This window comes from Entelurus aequoreus, linkage group LG25 (assembly GCF_033978785.1).
Source record: "Entelurus aequoreus isolate RoL-2023_Sb linkage group LG25, RoL_Eaeq_v1.1, whole genome shotgun sequence".
NCBI classification, from domain to species: domain Eukaryota; kingdom Metazoa; phylum Chordata; class Actinopteri; order Syngnathiformes; family Syngnathidae; genus Entelurus; species Entelurus aequoreus.
Window position 1 is genome coordinate 27,379,962 of NC_084755.1, and position 23,158 is coordinate 27,403,119.

General features: G+C 39.9%; 2 protein-coding genes across 2 annotated transcripts in view; both read left to right on the plus strand.

The window, feature by feature from the left end:
* The window catches only part of LOC133642931 (uncharacterized), a 111,770-nt gene that overhangs the window by 31,573 nt on the left and 57,039 nt on the right, over positions 1-23,158 (plus strand). The gene's annotated exons all lie outside the window — the stretch shown is intronic.
* Positions 198-16,720, plus strand: farsa (phenylalanyl-tRNA synthetase subunit alpha). Its single transcript, XM_062036456.1, has 13 exons — positions 198-386; positions 6,166-6,303; positions 6,389-6,487; positions 6,563-6,681; positions 7,279-7,371; positions 7,705-7,833; positions 8,705-8,820; positions 9,729-9,813; positions 11,469-11,568; positions 12,268-12,436; positions 13,548-13,625; positions 14,240-14,354; positions 16,552-16,720. The coding sequence occupies exons 1-13, from the start codon at positions 240-242 to the stop codon at positions 16,655-16,657; spliced, it is 1,494 nt and encodes a 497-aa protein (XP_061892440.1). The 5' UTR covers positions 198-239; the 3' UTR covers positions 16,658-16,720.

Here is a 23,158-nt window from a genome sequence, read left to right on the forward strand (position 1 = left end):
TACGGTGATGTTTATCTCGTGCACAGGAAGCTGCCCTCTTTGTTTTAACATATATTAAAGGTTCGGAATTGTAAATAAAGTAGGAATGTCGGAGTACGAGTATTTTGATTAGGAAAGATACCGGGGGAAAAAATAATGTGTACACATCTCGACCCGCTCCGGAAGTTACCCACTGCCAACGATAAAAAAAGACGCTGCAACGTCACTTCCGTTTCTTCAAAGCTCAGGTGGCCACCAGTATGGCGGACGCTCGCGTGGTGGAGTCTCTACTTCAGCGCATTGAGAAGGTGGACGACGGCGTGGATAGTCTAAATGTAGCGTCCAGCCTCGGAGTGGACCACCAGGTCGTCGTGGGAGCTGTGAAGAGTTTACAAGCTCTCGGCGAAGTGAGTTTCCCCGGTGTTAGTGGCACCGGAAGTCAGGCTAACCCACAGGCAACAACTGATGCAATAAGCACGATAGACTGGATGTGTGGCAGTAAATGTGTATTTAGCTACAGTGAGGATTGGGCATTTGGTAGTGAGTTTATATTATAACACCGTTCCCCATCATAGCAATGTTTTTCTGTGTGACGCGCTTTGATTCGCTACAACGCTATATACACTATATTGCCAAAGGTATTTGGCCACCCATCCAAATGATGAGAATCAGGTGTCCTAATCACTTGGCCCGGCCACAGGTGTATACAATCAAGCACTTAGGCATGGAGACTGTTTCTACAAACTTTTGTGAAAGAATGGGCCGCTCTCCGTGATTTCCAGCGTGGAACTGTCATAGGTTGCCACCTGTGCAACAAATCCAGTCGTGAAATTTCCTCGCTCCTAAATATTCCAAAGTCAACTGTCGGCTTTATTATAAGAAAATGGAAGCCGAGTCATACCAAATACTATAAAAAAAAATGGGACCCATTACCTCCCTGCTTGGCACTCAGCATCAAGGGTTGGAATTGGGGGTTAAATCACCAAAATGATTCCCTTCACCTCCCAGGGGGTAAACAAGGGGATGGGTCAAATGCAGAGGACAAATTTCACCACACCTAGTGTGTGTGTGACAATCATTGGTACTTTAAAGGCCTACTGAAATGAATTTTTTTTATTTAAACGGTGATAGCAGATCTATTCTATGTGTCATACTTGATCATTTCGCGATATTGCCATATTTTTGCTGAAAGGATTTAGTATAGAACGACGATAAAGATTGCAACTTTTGGTATCTGATAAAAAAAAAGGCTTGCTCCTACCGGAAGTAGCGTGACGTAGTCAGTTGAACATATACGCAAAGTTCCCTATTGTTTACAATGATGGCCGCATGAAGTGAGAGAGATTCGGACCGAGAAAGCGACAATTTCCCCATTAATTTGAGCGAGGATGAAAGATTTGTGGATGAGTAAAGTGCAAGTGAAGGACTAGTGGGGAGTTGAAGCTATTCAGATAGGGAAGATGCTGTGAGAGCCGGGGGTGACCTGATATTCAGCTGGGAATGACTACAACAGTAAATAAACACAAGACATATATATACTCTATTAGCCACAACACAACCAGGCTTATATTTAATATGCCACAAATTAATCCTGCATAAAAACACCTGCGTGTTTGTTACGCTAGCTCCTAGCTCCTCTGCTAGCTCCTAGCTCCATAGAACACGCCAATACAATTCAAACACCTGATCAACACACACAATCACTCAGCCCAAAAGACCGTTCACCTAACCCAAGGTTCATAAAGCTTATATATTTTTAAAAAGTTACGTACGTGACGCGCACATACGGTCAAGCTATCAAATGTTTAGCAGCCAAGGCTGCATACTCACGATACCTGATATTCAGCTGGGAATGACTACAACAGTAAATAAACACAAGACATATATATACTCTATTAGCCACAACACAACCAGGCTTATATTTAATATGCCACAAATTAATCCTGCATAAAAACACCTGCGTGTTTGTTATGCTAGCTCCTAGCTTCTATGCTAGCTCCTAGCTCCATAGAACACGCCAATACAATTCAAACACCTGATCAACACACACAATCACTCAGCCCAAAATACCGTTCACCTAACCCAAGGTTCATAAAGCTTATATATTTTAAAAAAGTTACGTACATACGCAAAAAAAAGTTGCGCACATACGGTCAAGCGATCAAATGTTTAGAAGCCAAAGCTGCATACTCACAGTAGCACGTCTGCGTCAAAGTAATCCTGGTAAGAGTCTGTGTTGTCCCATTTCTCTACAGGCGTCTGGGTATCGAAGTCAAAAGTCCTCCTGGTTAGTCTCTGTTATCCGAGTTCTTCCATCTTGACTGCATCTTTCGGGAATGTAAACAAAGAAGCGCCGGCTGTGTACTGTTGTTGCTGACTACGTTCGAAAAATACGTCCATTTCGCACCGACAACTTTCTTCTTTGCTTGCTCAGCTTCCTTCTCCATAATGCAATGAACATGATTGCAACAGATTCACGAACACAGATGTCCAGAATACTGTGGAATTATGAAATGAAAACAGAGTTTTTTCGTATTGGCTTCAATGTGGAAGGCATACCCGTGTTCGCCGGGCTACGTCACGCGCATACGTCATCCTCAGAGGCGTTTCGAACCGGAAGTTTAGCGGCAAATTTAAAATGTCACTTTATAAGTTAACCCGGCCGTATTGGCATGTGTTATAATGTTAAGATTTCATCATTGATATATAAACTATCAGACTGCGTGGTCGGTAGTAGTGGGTTTCAGTAGGCCTTTAACTTTAAGCGTTTGGGAACAACAGCAACTCAGCCGCCAAGTGGTAGGCCACGCAAACTGACAGAGAGGGGTCAGCAGATCCTGAAGCGCATAGTGCAAAGACTTTCTGCTCAGTCAGTTGCTACAGAGCTCCAAACTTCATGTGCGCGTGGCGAAGGCGGCGTGGCGAAGTTGGTAGAGTGGCCGTGCCAGCAATCGGAGGGTTGCTGGTTACTGGGGTTCAATCCCCACCTTCTATCATCCTAGTCACGTCCATTGTGTCCTTGGGCAAGACACTTCACCCTTGCTCCTGATGGCTGCTGGTTAGCGCCTTACATGGCAGCTCCCGCCATCAGTGTGTGAATGTGTGTGTGAATGTGGAAATACTGTCAAAGCGCTTTGAGTACCTTGAAGGTAGAAAAGCGCTATACAAGTATAACCCATTTATCATTTATTTATTACCTTCCAATTAGCCCATGTATAGTACGCAGAGAGCTTCATGGAATGAGTTTCCATGGCCGAGCAGCTGCATCTAAGCCATACATCACCAAGTCCAATGCAAAGCGTGGGATGCAGTGGTATAAAGCACGTCGCCACTGGAGTCTCGAGCAGTGGAGACGCGTTCTCTGGAGGGACGAATCATGCTTTTCCATCTGGCAATCTGATGGACGAGTATGTGTTTGGAGGTTGCCAGGAGAACGGTACATTTCAGACTGCATTGTGCCGAGTGTGAAATTTGGTGGAGGAAGAATTATGGTGTGGGGTTGTTTTTCAGGAGTTTGGCTTGGCCCCTTAGTTCCAGTGAAAGGAATTTTGAATGCTCCAGGATACCAAAACATTTTGGACAATTCCATGCTCCCAACCTTGTGGGAACAGTTTGGAGCGGGGCCCTTCCTCTTCCAACATGACTGTGCACAAAGCAAGGTCCATACATACACGGATGAGTCTGGTGAGGATGAACTTGACTGGCCTGCTCAGAGTCCTGACCTGAACCCAATAGAACACCTTTGGGATGAATTGGAACGGAGACTGAGAGCCAGGCCTTAGTTCCAGTGAAAGGAACTTTGAATGCTCCATGATACCAAAATATTTTTGAAAATTCCACGCTCCCAACCTTGTGGGAACAATTTGGAGCAGGCCCCTTCCTCTTCCAACATGACTGTGCACCAGTGTACAAAGCAAGGTCCATAAAGACGTGGATGACAGAGTCTGGTGTGGATGAACTTGACTGGCCTGCGCAGAGTCCTGACCTGAACCCGATAGAACACATTTGGGGTGAATTAGAACGTAGACTGAGAGTCAGGCCTTCTCGACAAACATCAGTGTGCGACCTCACCAATGTGCTTTTGGAAGAGTGGTCAAAAATTCCTATATACACACTCCGCAACCTTGTGGACAGCCTTCCCAGAAGAGTTGAAGCTGTAATAGCTGCAAAAGGCATCATATTGAACCCAAAGGGTTAGGAATGGGATGGCACTTCAAGTTCATGTGTGAGTCAAGACAGGTGGCCAAATACTTTTGGCAGTATAGTGTAAATTTAATCCATTATTGTATTATTTTAGAAACAATTTTTTTATCCACTTACATTTTTTAAAATAGAAATCATGAAATTGTCCTTTAACTTCTAATATTTTCCTAAAAACAGTATGTTTAGTTTGGCACTCTACACCTTTTAATTTGTCTGTCAATGTGAAACCTAATGACCCGTGAGGTTCCTCAGGGCTTGATTCTGGGACCCCTACTGTTCAACTTGTACCTGCTGTCAATAGGCCAGATAATACTGAAGCTTAGAAAGTACTTTATTGATCCCTGGGGGAAATTCAACTGTGGTGCTGAATTTCCCCCAGGAATCAATAAAGTACTTTCTATTCTATTCTATTCTTATGTGTCCTACCGTAACAAGTCATGACATTCAGAACTACTTGTCACTGACGGCACGTGAACGTCTGCCTGTTGATTCACTTTGTCGCTGCATGGAACAGATCAGTGTTTGGATGCAAAGCTATTTTTTCAGCTGAACTCCCGACAAAATAATTGTATTTGGCTCACAGAAGCTATTAGTGAGACCCTCTCCTTGAAACCTAATGATAAGGTTAGAAATTAAGGGGTAATGGACCCAGACTTGAACGTTCACAGCTGCAATATATCAATAACCTCGGCAGCTTTTTTACCACCTGAAAACATTGGCAAAATCAGAGGAATAATGTCAAAAGCAGACTTAGAAAGACCAATCCATGCCTTAGTTTACAGGAGGTTGAACTACTGCAATTGCCTTGTCATTGGGCTCTCTCAAAGAATTGTAAAGCAGCTGCAGTACATCCAGAATGCTGCTGCTTGAGTTCTGACTACAACCAGGAAATATGACCATATTATTCCAGTGTTTAAGTCACTGAACTAGTTTCCTGTCGCTCAGAGAATAGACTTTCAAACTTTTGTACAAGTCTTTTTATGGTCTTGTGCAAATTACGGCCCGATAATATTCTCAATCCAACTTGCCGGACGTTTCCAATATATATATATATATATATATATATATATATATATATATATATATATATATATATATATACGTCAGTGTTTCCCACACATTCATTTATTTGTGGCGGCCCGCCACGAAAGAATTACGTCCGCCACAAATAAAAATTTAAAAAAAAAATTGTATTTTATTTTTATTTTTTGTCCTGTCCAGTTTCTCAGGCAAATCATATAGTTGATGTAGATTCCCATATAGGCTGTTTAGATTTACTTTACAAAAGAGAAGTGTAGGATACTTCTCTTGTTGCCTTATTTGTATTTGACCTCTACCGTTTTCTGTTTATTTGTTTCTGACTGTGGCAGGACACCTCTGCCTCTGTTTCACTTTATGTTGCTGGTAAATAATATGCTTGTAGTAGTAGGCTAAAGTTAAATTATTTAGTATGCACTAATTAAAGGGGCAGAGCTTTAAGAGACATTTTAGCTTTTATATTTTATAAGATATATTTTTTGTAAGAACCACAATTAATAAATATATTTCAGTGAATAACTTATTGTTCAAATCTGTATATAAATATGTACATAAAGTGGTAGAGCCATATGAACCATCTGGAGGTCTGAGACCTCAGGGAGTGGTCACCTGCTGGTACCCAGACACAGGACCAGAAATGGTGAGGCTGCGTTTCAGTGTTATGCTCCTAAAATCTGGAATCCGGTAGATGTGAGACAGGCCTCAATGTTGGCAATGTTCAAATCCAGGCTGAAAACACTTTCATCTAATTATGCAAATGAAAACTATTTGCTTTTATTTTGATTGTGATTGTTTTTAGGACTTATTTTTGAATTTTTCGCCTTTTAATAAACTTGCGTTGCTTTGTCTCCCACTGGACTGGAAATGGCCAAATAATCTCAACAATTTTCTCTTGAGCTGCCCCTAAAATTCAGAGATAAGTCATTTGTGTTTTCTGGCCTATAGATCATCTCAGCCGACTTACGATCCTCCAAACACTGGGAGCTGACAGTCGAGGGCAAAGAGATTGCTGAGCAAGGCAGTCAAGAAGCCCGGGTCTTCAACTCCATCCCGCCGGAGGGTCTGGCCCAAAGTGACCTAATGGTGAGGGTGACAGACGGTTAGTCCCATCTTCACAGTCATCTGCTTCCATTGTTGGTCATCGTACAGCGTGTGTCTCCTTGTGTAGACTCTGTCCTTTGGGAAGATCGGCTTCAGTAAAGCCATGTCCAACAAGTGGATCCGGTTGGACAAAGGACATGAAAACGGCCCCAGAATATTCAGAACTGTATGTGTCCCAATTCACTCCCCTGAGTCTGAGAAGCTGCTTTTTTAACCGTGTGGCTTCTCTTTGATTTCACAGGTGGAGAACATAGAGGACCAGGTGAGAGGGAAGCTGCTGCTTCTTCAAAAAGGCGACGCCACAAACCTGGAAGAGAAAGAAAAGAACGACCTTAAGAAGCGCAAACTCCTTGCTGAGGTGTAAGTGTTGCCTGTTTGTACAAGTAGATGGCAGTAGAGGTCCGTTTGAAAATACCCTCAGAACGTCCTCTCTCTTTTTCCATGGAAGCTAGTACAGTACGGCTCGGTCTGTATCGTGCGTGCGTGCATGTGTGCGTGTGTGTTTATATAAATATAGATGTATGTATACGTAGATATGTACATATGTATGTAACCATTTAGTTCAAATTTTTACCACAAAAAAGTGCAAGCTAGAATGCATAGTAAAACATTATTTCTTATGAAAATATATTTCATCAGTTAAATGTGCAAGTAACAGAGCATGTTAAACGCTACATAAGTATGTCATTGTATAACCGCCCTGTTGGCACAAGAGCTGCTAGTATTTGTTGTAAAAACTATTACATGTTGTATTAATAGCACAAACATAATATTATCCATGCGTTGGCTAAAGCAGGACAGCAGGGTGTTGTCATACCGTGCTGGTGTGTGTCATGCAGCCCTCGTAAACAAAGTCTTATTTTTTACAAAAGATATTAGGAAACAGAATGAGAGACTCGCACACAATATTAGTGAGTGCATCCATGATCAACTTTCAGTTTTTATCCTTGTATTCAGGACAGTAAAGTCTTACTGGATCACAAAAGGAAACTCCTTCAGCACCACGGTCACCAAACAAGAGACGGAGCTCACCCCCGACATGATTGCCAGGTGAGATCAACTCCTGCTTGTTAGAATGCTGTTTGACTACAAGACTGTTGGAGCAAACCTTCAAAATCCGTCCGGTCTGCTCTCACCTGTCCGTGCGTGACAGTGTGCAGGGTTTCAGACAGAGGACGCAGAGAAACCCTTCGCTCATTAAAGGGGACACTCCCAAAGATGAGGACCGTGTCCTAAAGGCAGGGCGGCACAAAGCCATGAATGCTGAAACAAGACATTTTGGGATAAAGCATATAATTTTGAATTGGATTTACTATAAAGAAGACCTGATTTTGTTTATTGAATCAGCTGATGATGTTTCCTTCCGTTTGTTTTCCATTGCAGCGGCAGTTGGAAAGAGAAACAATTTAAACCGTACAACTTCGAGGCGATGGGTGTGGCACCAGACTGTGGCCACCTGCATCCGCTGATGAAAGTGCGAACGCAGTTCAGACAGATCTTCCTGGAGATGGGGTGAGTTGCTTTGTTTTAAGTCAGGGGTGCCCACACTTTTTCTGCAGGCGAGCTACTTTTCAATTGACCAAGTGGAGGGGATCTCCCTCATTCATATATATAATTTATATTTATTTATTTATGAAAGAGACTTTTTTTTTAAATGTGTTTAATGATAATACAAGCATGTTTAACACATATAGATTCCTTTCTTTCATGAAGACAAGAATATAAGTTGGTGTATTACCTGATTCTGATGACTTGCATTGATTGGAATCAGACAGTAGTGATGATAACGTCCACATTTTCAAATGGAGGAGAAAAAAAGTCCTCCTTTTCTGTCCAATACCACATGAAAGTGGTTGGTTTTTGCCATCTTATTTGTCCAGCTTCCATACTCCTTTTTATACACTTTACAAGAAATACTTTGGCGGCAAACTTCATAATTTGCTAGCTTGTGTGCGCTAGCTTTCTGAGACTCTTCTTTTGTTAGCGCAGGCAGGATGAAGCAGGGCTTTTATTGTGAAGACAGGAACTGTGCAGTCGGTCTTTAGAGTTTTGACGGCAGGTACGGCGCGAGAGTCTGAAATAAAGTGTTCTCGCCGTCCTGTCGGTCATTTTTTCTTAATGATCTGGCAGCAGCCAGCATCATCTCACAAGACCCTCGGGTGCTGTGAATGTCAATCAAGTGACGAAAGTGACATCTTAGTGAATATAGATGATCGCTAATTTTTAGGTCTATTTTTTTAATGCCTGGCTGGCGATCGACTGACACACCCTCCACCATCAACCGGTAGCTTGCGATAGACGTAATGGGCACCCCTGGTCTAAGTGATCCAAGAAACCAAATTAAGCGCTAACATAATGCGATCTTGCGTGTGTTTGTGTTTAGTTTCACAGAGATGCCAACCAACAACTTTATCGAGAGTTCTTTCTGGAACTTTGACTCCCTGTTTCAACCGCAGCAGCACCCGGCCAGAGACCAGCATGACACCTTCTTCCTGTCAGGTGAGTGTGGACTATAAGCCGCTACTTTTTTCCTACACTTTGAACCCTGCAGTTGATAGGACAAAGCGGCTAATTTATGGATTTTTCTTCGCTGGCGGCTATAAGAAAAATAATTTTGTTTAAAAAAAAAAACCCCAGCAACAAGCAAAAACACTGAGCGGGTGTTTTATTGGTTGTGCTATGGCGCCATCTTTTAGACAAGTTTGCTCACTGCAACTGCTGCAATGTCGTTCCATTTACAGACAGTGCCTTTTTTTTCCAGCCAAAGTATTGTCAGTCTTCTAGCCGTCCATAGCAGTTCTACTTATATGGATTCTTCATTTATCATTTAAAGCAACGTTTGTAAGTTTTAAAATATTACTTACTCAACTGTCCCATTTGTGATGTCTGTAGCAGTGTTTTCGTGCATATTTGTTCGTGCTATCGCAATGTAATGACTCTAGCGTACTTAGCATTAGCTAATGTGCTAACACGTTCACGAGTGTTTGTGTTAGTGTTATTAACTTCTGTATTTACTTGTTTCAGTTTACAAAATCCTCAGAAAATTCACCAAAACATCACTGTGAAGTTATTGAGTCTGTTTAGCTGATTGGAGAGCTAGCTTCCGCAGCTAGTCGGTCCATGACCATGACTTCCGTTTTGTTTGATCAGCCGTTTTACTGCTGTGTTAAAGACTGTGTTTGGACACAATTAAGTATGTACATAAACATTTACAGAATTTTACTGCGTAATTAACTCATTTTGCAACCTATATATCTGTGGCTTATAGTCAGGTGCAGCTAATATATGGGGGGAAAACAATCCCAAATTTAGTGGGGGTGGCTTAAATCCCGGTGCTCTTTACAGTCCAGAAAATATGGTAGTTTAGTTTTATCTATCAAAAGTAATTTTACTCCATCAAATTTCAGACCCTGCGCTTGCCCGTGAGTTACCGCAGGACTACTTGGAGAGAGTGAAAAGGGTCCACACAGAGGGGGGCTTTGGCTCACAAGGGTGAGACAATCACACGTTCACACAATAAATCAAAAACATTTTTAGGGAGCAGTGTTTTTATGTAACATAATATTCAGATGTTGGGTGAGCAGGAGCCTTTCCCAGATTTTTTTAGGGCCAAAGATGGGGTAAACCTTGGACTTGTATATATACATAATTTTTTTCCACATTTTGTTATGGTACAGCCTTATTCCAAAATGGACTAAATTCATCTTTTACTTAAAATGTCACACAAAACACCCCACAATGGCAGCATGAAAACTAATAATTCACAAGCAATAACACTCACATTCATGTCTTTTGGGTTAATTTGAGTTCCCAAATAACTTAACATTTGTTTCTTTATGTATGGGGAACATTTACATTTTGTAGTACCAAAGCAGTTAAAAACATTTTAAACATACAAACAAAACTCCCCACCAAAAACGATGCCCTTTTTTTGTAGTTTTATGGCATTTGTAACGTTTGAATTGAGCGGATTAGTAATTTATTTACAGTAAGTAATTTTAATTGCTACTATTATTCTCACTTTTTTGTTTTTTTAAATTTATTATATCAAATTTGTACATATTTTCATATAGTGTATATTATTTTCTAGGCATTAGTTTTACAGATCAAAAGTGGCGTTTTTCTCCAAGTGCCATGCCATGTGTTGTTATAGTCGGTAGTGCTGTGTGTGTGCTATATAAATAAAGTTTGGTTGATTGAATTATACAAATTAAATAACCAAGTAATCAAAAATAAGACAATCAACTACAAATTGTCATATTTTCTCTAGATATACAGAACGCCTTAGGGGCGATGGACGGTTGAGCAGCACTTTAGATTGCAGCAGCCTGCCACTGTAGCCACCTCCCCTCTGTTGCAAGTTTCGTGGATTCTGTGTAACATGTTTGTGTGTTTATGGCCGTCAAGTTTTTTTCGTGGCCTCAGTATGGACTCCCCCCTCTCCCCAAGAGCCCAATCTGAGATTGACTTTTCTTTTTTTACTCATCTCTTCCCCAGCGTTCACTTTTTTCCCACATTTAAGGTGCACCATAATTAGCAACCCTGTCAGTGTTCCTGTTCTGTCTTCGTGAACAATGTTTGTAGGAATTGTGCTAAAAGCCTGAATTTCCCCCCGGGGATTAATAAAGTAGCTATCTATCTAGCTAACAGAGAGGGTGCAAAAACAACTTGCTTGTCGATACTCATATTTCCGGGGGTTCGTGAATGCAACCTCACTGTAATGGTCATTGGTGCATAATGAAGTGTTGTTGTTGATGTGGCTGCTGTTGGCGTGTTAAGGTCGGCAATAACGTTTAAAAATGCGTCAGACTTTGTGTGCTTTTGTGGGATGCTAACTTAATTTTTGTACAATATTATTGTGAACTGAGTCTGCATTCAAATAGCACCGAAATAAGGCACCAACAGTTGCTTCTTTTTTTGGTTGGTTAGTACGGTATTGTTTGTTAGTACCAGTGCCATTATTGAGCTGGTTTTGGTGCCCATCCCTTCGTGTGTTATGACTGTAGGAGGAAGACTATCTGCTGAAAACACACAATGCAAGACATGCACAACGTTCTTAAATGTCCAGAACAGAGATTCTGTCGCGCAAGCATCTTGCTGTAGGGCAGCAGTGCTAACCACTCTTGCCTCCTACAAATGCTCCTCAGGTACAAATACGACTGGAAGATTGAGGAAGCACAGAAGAACATCCTTCGAACGCACACTACAGCAGTCAGCGCACGCATGCTGTACAAACTTGCACAACAGGTGAGTTGTTGAGGCAAACGCTTGGCAACTGTTGAGGAAATTGTAAGTTTTTCAGTAGACTTCCACTGTAAACAAACATGGATTTGTGCAATTCTGCTTGTCCGACGTTATCGCTGTATTTATTTATCATAATTTCATTTTGTTCACTACTTTTGTTTTACCTCTCTTTTTTTAAATGTAGCTGTTCTGGGATATTTATGTTGTGATTATGTACGGGTTGCGGCGTGTCTTTGTTACGACAAAGTCGTGAATAATACCGCTTGTTAGGACGACAACTTGATCCCTTCTTTTGACACTCAAGACCATACTTTGTTTTTGCTAGTCTGGTTTTAAAGCAACAAACTCAACAGTATAAAACGCAGTCAGCACACGCATGCTGTACAAACTTGCACAGCAGGTGAGTTGTTGAGGCAAATGCTTGCTCAACTGTTGAGGAGATTGTGAGTTTTTTTTAAGTTGTTTTGCATTGCCGTGTCCTTGAACGCTCTCAAGAGTTCAAATGCAGGTTTCTGCAGAAGAGCGCTTGTGTTAAGTAGTGCACACTAAGACTTCACCTGAAAGTGTCCCATGCCAAACATCTGACCTCACTAATACTCTTGGCAGCTGAAATGGGGCAATCCCTGCACTCTGGTGCCTGGAAAGCCTTCTGTGTGTCCAAGGCCCATTCACTGAAGACTATTTGTGTATATTTTCCACCAGGAGAAGTTCACCCCCGTCAAGTACTTCTCCATCGACCGGGTGTTCAGGAATGAGACGTTAGATGCCACCCACCTGGCCGAGTTCCACCAGATAGAAGGCGTGGTGGCCGACTACGGGCTCACCCTCGGGGACCTCATGGGAATCCTGCATCAGTTCTTCATCAAGCTAGGTTAGAATGTACAGGAAAATCCCCAAGTCATATTTCTTTTTATTATTACTACAGTAATAACTTGTATTGTGTGTGTTTTGTGGCGGCAACACTTTCACCACTTTTACTGTTAGTGTTGTTACAACATTGGCCCAGTTTGTAGCTGCACATTGTGGTTAAGTGAACTAGACTAGATAGCTTTTAAGTTGATATAAAATGCTCAATTATTATTGGGTACTATTAATGTCACACATATAACAGACTATATTTATGCAATTGTACAAGTCATACAATAGTTCCAGTACAATATACCATATGCATGGGCTGATAACACATTTTGCATGATATATTGCCCCACAAAGTATTGCCGATATACAATATTATTTTTAGCATGATTTTTTAGACCAAATTTAGGGCAAATTTAGTCATAATAGGTAATAATTCAAGTAACTTTTTAAAACGCAATAAACTTGTATTTCTCATTAGTATTTTTTACCATTGGAATTGAAAGGTAATACATTTTAATTATATTAAATAAACAAATATTAGTATATGTGTGTGTGTGTGTGTATGTATGTATATGTTTATGTATATATGTATGTACGTGTATGTACATGTATATATGTGTGTGTATATATATATATGTATATATATATATATATATATATATATATATATATGTGTATATATATATATATATGTATATATATATATATACATAATTATTATTTATTTATTTTTTGTGTGTGTGTGGTCCCGCTTCGACCCACCGAGACAAAGATTGCGGATGACTGACAAGATGATTCTCTCCGTTCATTTAATTCTGCTATTGAACAAACACGCTCAGGTGCTGAGAGCGATGCACAGAGGGAACCCTCTTGCACCCTTCTATCGAGAGACGAAGAAAACAAACACGCCCAGACATGAAAATTTATTGATGTTTGCAAAGTTAGTTCATTTTCATGTATTGTTTGATTTATTGGCTATCCTCCATACTATACCACATAATAAATAGCTGAATATTAATGTTTTTGTCAACAACATAAGAGATAGCAAGATACAGCTAATGATATTATTGTTGTATTTGCACAATTTGTCCAACTGTTGTTGTCTTTTTTTTGTCTTTTTTTAGGAATCACAAAACTGCGTTTTAAGCCGGCATACAACCCCTACACCGAGCCCAGTATGGAGGTGTTCAGCTACCATGAAGGTGTTTATCTTACCTCCTTTTGAGTAGTACACATTACACACACTCCAACCGGCGTACTGCTCTTTGCTCTAGTGCAGTGTTTGTTCACCATAAGATCATCACAAACAAACTAGTCAATAGAGAAGTTTCTTAAGTGCAAACAAATATGACTAAAGCAGTGTAGCTGTATTCTCATTTGCACTTTAATTTTATTTACAGTTTAGTAAGAAACTTGTTCATTTTTTAGCACAACATAATACTATGTAAATGTATTTTCCGTCAGTTATTTGAGTCCCTTTTTATGCAGTATATTTGGTTAGTATTTATTTTTCTAATCTGCCTGACCTAAGCCTAAGGTTTATGTGTTAAAGAAATATTAAATCTTTGATCAACAGAATCAAGGTTTTTAATTTTTAAACTAAGTAGGTTAGATATAATTACTGACTACGATTAAAATTAATATTTGAGTGGGCGCCGGTCCCCTCTATAGTGGAGAATTTATGAACCCCTGCTCTGGTGTTGCTGGTCAGAATTACATCCCATACTTGCGCACACAAAAGATATTAGTTATGATGGATGTCTTCTTTAATAGATGCTTTCTCAAAGCTGTGTATGATGTTTCTCTGTACACACAGGACTGAAAAAGTGGGTGGAAGTGGGGAACTCCGGCGTCTTCAGACCAGAGATGCTGCTGCCTATGGGCCTCCCTGAGGATGTATCAGTTATAGCATGGGGGCTGTCTCTGGAAAGGTAAACACCAAACTCAGTGTGCTGGAATACTCCATTAGTTTTTTTAAATGGCTAAAGATTACCAATTTTACATTGAATTACGTCAGGTTTTTAACTGGCAGACATAGCTGAGGTGTTTCTCTAGTCCCCTAATTAGCATAGGGGTCCTTCAGTATGGACAAGCATTATATACATACAGTTCAGGGTTTCCCCTTCATGTATTCGATGGTGGCGCATCACCACGGCAAAATATATGCCGCCACATCTTAAAAATGAGGGCTTTCTCCATGAAAACAAATTAAAATAATGTGTCGTTGTGTCCAAAAGAAGACGCGCAAAGTTTGGCGCGCTCTTTAACTTTTATTGCCAGTGTTATCCTAACATCCGGCCCAATATCAACACATATTCTCTCCCATGCACACACGTCTGCCTCCGTGCTTCACTCCCAGACACAACACTTGCTTACGCTCCGCCAACACGGTGTGTTCACAGACCATGGGAACAATGAGCATCGTAACACACTAACATGCACATCACAGTATGAATGGATATACACTATATATCATTTATTATTTCCGCACTATTAACTAGTGATGCACCGAAAAATCAACCCCTGAAAAAAAAAAGAGTGTGCTGCCGAAACCAGATGTGATGACGAAATGTGATGACAAAAGCTAAGGGTGTTAAACTTTTTGACTAAATTATTTATTTATTTATTTATATATATATACATATATACTAGGGGTGTGACGGTACACAAAAATTTTGGTTCGGTACGTACCTCGGTTTAGAGGTCACGGTTAGGTTAATTTTCGGTACAGTAAGAAAACAACAAAATATACATTTTTGGGTTATTTATTCACCAAATTTGCAAAATCTTCCACCATAAATATTTTTCTTAGTGGAATATTTGATGTGAAGTAATCGGAACCTTGGATAGGTCAATAATTCATAATAACATTGATTTTGATTCAATATTATGTTTTGAGCAATGACCGTTTGAAAGAAAAAAAAAAACGCTTTGTTTTATTAGTCAACATTGTAACTTTTTCTAAATTACATTTAACCTATAAGCTTTTATTTCACTTTTGTTGTTTTTGTTTATTTTAATAGTATTTTTAGAATGTGCCGTGGGCCTTTAAAACATTAGCTGTGGGCTGCAAATGGCTTCCGGGGCACACTATTGACACCCCTGCTATAGATAATAAAAAATTAAATCTGATAAATCTATGGATAAAAAGCAGAGCCTGGTGACGCATGCGCGTTTATCATAACTATCTCGCTCTCTCTGTCTCTTCCCCTCCCTCACGAATGCTGCTGTGCGCACAATTTGTTTTGTTTTCAACCCCTTCTTAACCCTGAACGTACATTGAAAATACACGCAACCCTAACTCAAAATGCCGGACATTTGAGGCATTTAAGAAACTCCGCCCTGACAGCTCCGCAAAAGAAGACATGTCCGGTGAAAAGAGGATGGTCAGTCTATCGTAGCCCGTTAGCTGCTAGCATGCCGTGTGTTGTGCCTCGGTGTGCATTGTTTACACAACATGCGTTACGCTACTTAATATGTCCGTGTGGAAACTCGTTCGGTACACCTCTGAACCGAACCGGAACCCCCGTACCGAAACGGTTCAATACAAATACATGTGCCGTTACACCCCTAATAAGCAGCATGCGTCATCTCACAAGACCCTCGGGTGCTGTGAATGTCAATCAAGTGACGAAAGTGATGTCTTGGTGAAGATTAATGATCGCTAATTTTTAGGTGTATTTTTTTAATGCCTAGCTGGCGATCGACTGACACACCCTCCACCATCGACCGGTAGCTCGCGATCGACGTAATGGGTACCTCTGCCCTGGACCCTTAAAAATATTCTCAACAAAGTACATTGTACCATAAGCAGTAACAATTAAAAAATAGAGCACAATTATATTACGGTACGTAAGAAAAATATGTTAATACTTTTTAGTGATAACAGGGATTTTTTTTGCCTTTTTAAAAAAAAAAAATGTATGCATCATAGCAAACTATGATGATTTCATGTCGACCCCGCCCCCACCACCACGAGTATCTTGGCAATCCAGGGGAAACCCTGAAGTATTCCATCAGGTTCTAGCCCTATTTAACTGTACATGTGAAGTCAAGACAGCAGGTCTGTATGTTACATTTATGGCACCAGTGATCGTGCCTAATTTTGGTTCCTCCTGTTCCATGCAGACCTACCATGATTAAATACGGCATCAACAACATCCGAGAGCTGGTGGGACACAAGGTCAACCTACAAATGGTCTACGACAGCCCCATTTGCCGACTGGAGTCCTAAATTTGGTACAGATTTTTTTTTTTTTTTTTTTTTTTTTTTAGATTTTGGACACCCCGTTAGCCGTCACTATAGCCATAATAAAGTACCATTCTATTTAATGGGTTGTAGAAATCATGTGAAAGGCGGGTGAATGTTTCTAAACACTGACGCTCTGAAGCATGTACAGCTAAATCACAGTTTCCTTTTCAACAGTAAAATAAAACTTCCAAATTGTAAAGCTCCTTTGCTTGTCTCGTATTTGATATGGACACAACAGTTACGTCGTACAAACCAGATGTGTTATTTCCATCTTTCTAATGACAATCTTGTACACCAAATCAGTCACTTTGCAATCTAAACATGCTAAGCTAGTGACCGTTAAGTAGAAAACTTTCTGTACTAACCCATAACCAAGTGATTAAAACAAGTTGGTGGCATCCGTAATCTCACTAGCCACATGTACATGGACAGCATTTATTTAATCTGATCATCATTGGGACTAGAATGTTCCTGTACTCTGACCCTGGAAAAAAAATTATCTGATTGTGACGTGCATTTTAATGCATCACACCTGCTCACTACAGGTGCTAAAGAAGCAGTAGACTTCCACTGTAAACAAACATGGATTTGTGCATTACTGCTTGTCCGATATCACAGTGTTTATTTATCATTTCCTTTTGTTCACTACTTTTGTTTTACCTCTCTTTTTGAAATGTAGCTGTTCTGTGCTTTTTATGTCGTGATTATGTACGGGTTGCGGCGCGTCTTTGTTACAACAAAGTCGTGAATAAAACAGCTTGTTAAGACGACAACTGGATCCTTTCTTTTGACACTCCAGACCAGACCTGGGCATTTGGCGGACCGCGGGCCACATCCGGCCCTTTGTGCGTCCCTGTCCGGCCCGCTTGAGGCCAATCATAAATTACAAAATACATTTTAAAAAGTATCTATGTCGAGTGTGCAATACAAAGGTGCTGCTTTTGTTTTGAAAAGCGCTATTTGTATTACTTCCGTGTGGACTATGCTCGTGTGTGATTGGGAGTGAATGTGAACAGCGGCAATCACAAATTACAAAATACATTTAAAAAAACATCTATGTCGTGCGTGCAATACAACTGTGCTGCTTTTATTTTGAAAATTGTTATTTATGGACGTATGTCCGGGTGTAACCTGTGAGTGAAAGTGCACAGCGACAAGTGATGCCCAGTTACCACCGAGATGTCAGCTCACGCTAAATAAAGAAAAGTTGATGACGAATGGCGTGTTTTCAACAAGACATGGACTGCCAAGTATTTCTTTACAGAAATTAAAGGTAAAGCCGTGTGCTTAATTTGTAGTACACATGTTGCTGTGTTTAAAGAATATAATTTGAATCGCCACTACACGACAAAGCACGAGGAAAAATACCATAATCTGTCTGATGAAGAGCGCGCAAGGGTGGCTGATGCGTTGATGGTAAAACTGCAAACCCAACATGGACTTTTTGCCATATTTCACAAACCCCAGAGATGCAGCCGTCAGGACAAGTTTCGTCATTTCTCAAAAAATCGCCAGAAAAAGTAAGGCGTTTTCTGACTGAGAGTTTATTAAGGAGTGCTTATTGGACTCTGTTGCGCTGATATGCCCGGAGAAGAGGGGTGCATTTGAGAACGTGTCACTCTCCCGACGCACTGTAACGAGGTGGGTTGAGACCATCGCTGGAAACTTGGAGCTTCAGCTGAAGAACAAAACGGCCGACTTTGACTGTTTTTCGCTGGCTTTGGAAGGGAGCTGCGATGTACGTAACACCGCCCAGCTGCTCATCTTCTTACGTGGGATAACTGCAGACTTTCAAATCACGGAGGAGTTGGCAGCCATGCAGTCAATTAAAGGGACAATCACAGGTAATGACTTGTTCACATAGGTAAATGCATGTTTGGACATGTTAGGACTGAAATGTGACAAGCTGGCAGGTGTGACAACAGATGGTTGTCCAAATCTGACGGGAAAACTGTTATTTTTAAAAGAGGATGCAGGATAAAGTGACATAAATTAACCCTGTGCAGAAATTGACATTTTTGCATTGTATTATACATCAGGAAGTGTTGTGTAAGACAGTGTTAAAAATAAAACCATCAAAAGCAATCTGCTTTTGTATAAAGTTGTTAGGTTAAATGAAATTATTATTATTATTATTAATTATTATTACTATTATTATTTATCTTACGGTATATCAAAAAAAATATTGAGGAACATTTTATTTAAATATTGTCTATGTGGCCCTCCAGCAGTGCTCGGGTTGCTCATGCGGCCCCTGGTATAAATGAATTGCCCACCCCTGCTCCAGACCATACTTTGTTTTCGCTAGTCTGGTTTGAAAGCAACAAAGTCAACAGTATATAATGCTACTTCTGTACATGTTGAAAGGGGGTAGACCGCAGCAAGACAATCGCTTCATTCCCAGACTATTAAACTTTGTCCCACTTCTCCCACCAAAGTTTAGACATGCGCTGTAAGGACCATTCTAACCTGAATTTCAGAAACTGTATTTTTGTGCGCTACAATCCGAATGACTTGCAGCCTAAACCACCCGTCTCGATCAGAATTAAATATTAATCCGGACTAGTGTGATCAGGTCAAAAATATTCCGAATGGCGTGTTTACATATAGCATATAACAAATGTGTCCATGTGCACATAGGTATTGTTGCATTAAAATGAAACTTTCTGATTCTCCTGAACACAAGTGTTAGTTAGAGATTAGACTGCCTTTGTCTATCTCCTAACAAGAAGCACAAATGGTCCAAATCAGATATTATTTCAATTTATAACTATGATATCACTCTTTAGAAGGGCTGTGCAAAACATGTATAGTACCTTCTCCTTATCCTTAATTATGTGAAGCAAAGTGGTCACTACAGTGGACAATTGTTATAAAACTGGTTTTCCTAATAGGCATGAGTCCTAGGGATGGGTACTTTTTTTGGCACTGACCGAATCCCGCATGTTTGACTTAAATCTAACAGTGCCATGTTTTGTTACTTGGGTTGCGCATGACATCACGCCCGGTACTTCGGCACTTGGCAATCACTCCAGCAGCACTGAGAGCGGACTCTGCCAAACTACCTCAAGGTAATGTTGCCATGAAATTGACTCAAACGGTAAGTCTCCACTTTTCCACAAATGTGCTAGCCTGATGCTAATATACATTGGCTTTGCTCTTGATATGCTACTGATTAGCATTAGCATTTTTAAGTTTTAATTTCAACACCTTCAAATGTGTTAATCAAAACTATAACTAAGATGCACGTTACAATCAAACAGCTGATGTGTAATCCGTACAATACTTGCAGTATTAATACTTTGTAGGGTAAAGGGGGAAAAAAGGAAATTACCATAAACTATACACCACTGCCATCTAACATCTTGGACATGCAATTGCAACTTTGTATCAGAAATGTAATAATAAAACAAAGTAACAACTAGACAGCAGTTATCATAATCAACTAATTTTTAAATGTTTTATTAAAAAAATAGATTTTATTATGGAAAACAATGTTTAACACATACAAAAGTACCAATAATTGGTACCGTTGAGTACCGTCTCGGTTCTAATGTGAAGGAATACATGCCGATACCTTTTATTCTAGGACAACTAATCAAGTAATTGTTAAAACTTCAAAATATTGATTTTGTGGTTTGAGAAAACAATTTATCATATGTCCACTATATTGGATGTCATGCATTGCAGACCATCCATATTTGTATTGCCATGTATATTATTGCTGTGAATTTGTTTTTATCTAAATACTTCATAAATCAATTAATTTGTTATTAAAATGTACATTTAATTATTAATACAATGTAGCGGTATTTTGTGGATAATAGTCCTATCATAGTTCAAAAAAGGTATTTTTGATGTCAGGAGGCCTGGGGGCCCGTATTTATCAAGCGTCTTAGAGTGCCATTTTACACTTAAGTCCTGAGAATTTGCGAAATTTAGTCCTACTCTCAAACTTAAGAATAAAAGCTATTTATCAACTTTCTTAAGTCTAAGAATCACTCCTACTCGCCACGATATTTAAGAGACCTTCAGAGGTGTCCTAAGTGGTTAGGAGTTGCCAGCGGGGATGGCACTGAGGCGAGAGAGACGTGTGTGAACATTCAGGGAGCGGAAGGATGTCCTAGCTTTGTTTGATGACGAGCAGCTGATCAAACGGTATCGTTTAGACAGCGGGTATTATTTTTGTCACAGATTTAATAAGGGGCGTCATCTCATCAGCAACATCACACAGCAGAGCTTTCACAACAGAACTAAAGGTCAACACAATGCTTCGATATCTCGCCAGTTTGGTTTTCTTTTCGATTCCATGTTGATTTCTGCATGTGGCTGCAGTGGGCTAGTATATATAGAGCCACCCACACCAGTTTGAAATTAGTTGCCTAATTAATGAATTGGAAAGAAAAGGAAACATTTATTTTTGATTCATTGCCAATATTGTTTGTTTGCTTTGTATTATTTTGTAGTTTATTGTCAAAATATACACTCCCATTGTCGACTTAAATATTTTTAAGATATTTCTTTATTCTTAGACCAGGGATTCCCTTCCGTGGTTGGTCATTTCTATGGCCACAGAAATGACGCCATCTAAAATTCCGTTTACGGCACATAGTAATGTCGTAATTCAGCTCTGAGTGTGACACTTAAGATTCAGTCCTACACTTCGCTGAAAGTGTGAGTAAGACCCTTGATAACTAACTTTTAAGTGCAGCTTTCAGCGAATAATTTCTTTACTCATAAGTCAACTCTTAGCAGACTTCTTAGGAGTAATTCTGAGAAGCTCGATAAATACGGCCCCTGATGTTTTGCGATACATTTAACAGTGTTGGATTGTGTTGAAATATGTGTAGACATTGTTGAAGATAATTAAAAACGTATTGTATAGTATTCACTTTTTTTTTTCTAAATGTAACACATTTTGTCCCCCCCCAAGTCAACATTTGATTTTTTGGGGCAAAAAGAAGTAGGCTATCATAATTCATGCATGAAATAGTTAAAATAATCTACTTCAAGTTAATAGTTTGCTTCGGGAAACACTTATATTGCTAAAATTACAAATTGAAAGAAACTTAAATGTGGAATATCCACACAAAATCCACAATCCAAAGTTGAAAGTACCGTATTTTTCGGAGTATAAATCGCTCTCCGAAGTATAAGTCGCACCGGCCGAAATGCATAATAAAGAAGAAAAAATATATATATAAGTCGCACTGGAGTATAAGTCGCATTTTTGGGGGACATTCATTTGATAAAACCCAACACCAAGAATAGACATTTGAAAGGCAATTTAAAATAAATAAAGAATAGTGAACAACAGGCTGAATAAGTGTACGTTATATGACGCATAAATAACCAACTGAGAACGTGCCTGGTATGTTAACGTGACATATTATGGTAAGAGTCATTCAAATAACTATAACATATAGAACATGCTATACGTTTACCAAACAATCGGTCACTCCTAATCGCTAAATCCCATGAAATCTTATACGTCTAGTCTCTTACGTGAATGAGCTAAATAATATTATTTAATATTTTACGGTAATGTGTTAATAATGTCACACATAAGTCGCTCCTGAGTATAAGTCGCACTATGAAAACTATGAAAACTATGAAAAAAAACTGCGATTTATAGTCCGAAAAATACGGTATTCGACTCTTAGATTTCACCAGGACCATCAATTAATTATTTTGATACAGAACTGCCATTGATAATCTGTATCTTTCTGACTATTGACCTTTTTAGAGAAATAATACTAACATAACGGTAAACAAAATAAGCTTTATTGCATATAATTCTCTTGGAAAGAACAGAAGTGGAAATGTTGACCATGACTGTTGTCACTATATTTGAAACGGTGTCCTGATAGATGCACACAAAACTTCACACTCTGAGCTCTTCTGCATGCAGTTGTTTTCACCTTTACCTGGGAGTGTACCTTCTATGACAGGCTTTTGAAATCCCCAAGTGTGTTTTCCCCGCACACAGGATTAAAGTCTTGTTGTGTTCAAGTGGGATCCCTGGAACTCCCTAAGTCTTCCTCTTACGGCTAATCCCTCGCTGTCTGGAAATAACATTTTTGTGAAGTGTGTGAGACGGCCAGCTGGTCACTTCACGGGCCTGCCTTGACGTGCAGACTGGATTCAAGGGTAACATTAATGCCAGTCTGGCCTGCGCAGTAACTAAAGTGTGGTTCCAAAAAACAATAGTGTGAAAACTCTTCTCATACATAGCTCTACTTAATGTACCAATATGTCTTTTGAACCTATTGTCATGTCATTTTAGGCACGCACATATTCTCCAATGATCTTCTGCGGTAATCCTCGTCATCCCTGGCTTCTCCTCACCGACCACGTCATCAAGGGTGAGTCTTGAGTCGCCATCAAGGGTGAGTCATGAGTCGCGTTGCATTTCACTCTCAGGAGCCTTTGCAAATGTCTGCATTTGACGTCAAAGTCAGTTTGATGAGCGCCCCCTCGTCA

Coding starts and splice junctions, on each gene's coding strand:
- farsa (XM_062036456.1), top strand. CDS start 240: ATGGCGGACGCTCGCGTGGTGGAGTCTCTACTTCAGCGCATTGAGAAG. Junction 7,372..7,704: donor ACCCCCGACATGATTGCCAG/GTGAGATCAACT, acceptor TTTCCATTGCAG/CGGCAGTTGGAAAGAGAAAC. Junction 13,626..14,239: donor GGTGTTCAGCTACCATGAAG/GTGTTTATCTTA, acceptor CTGTACACACAG/GACTGAAAAAGTGGGTGGAA.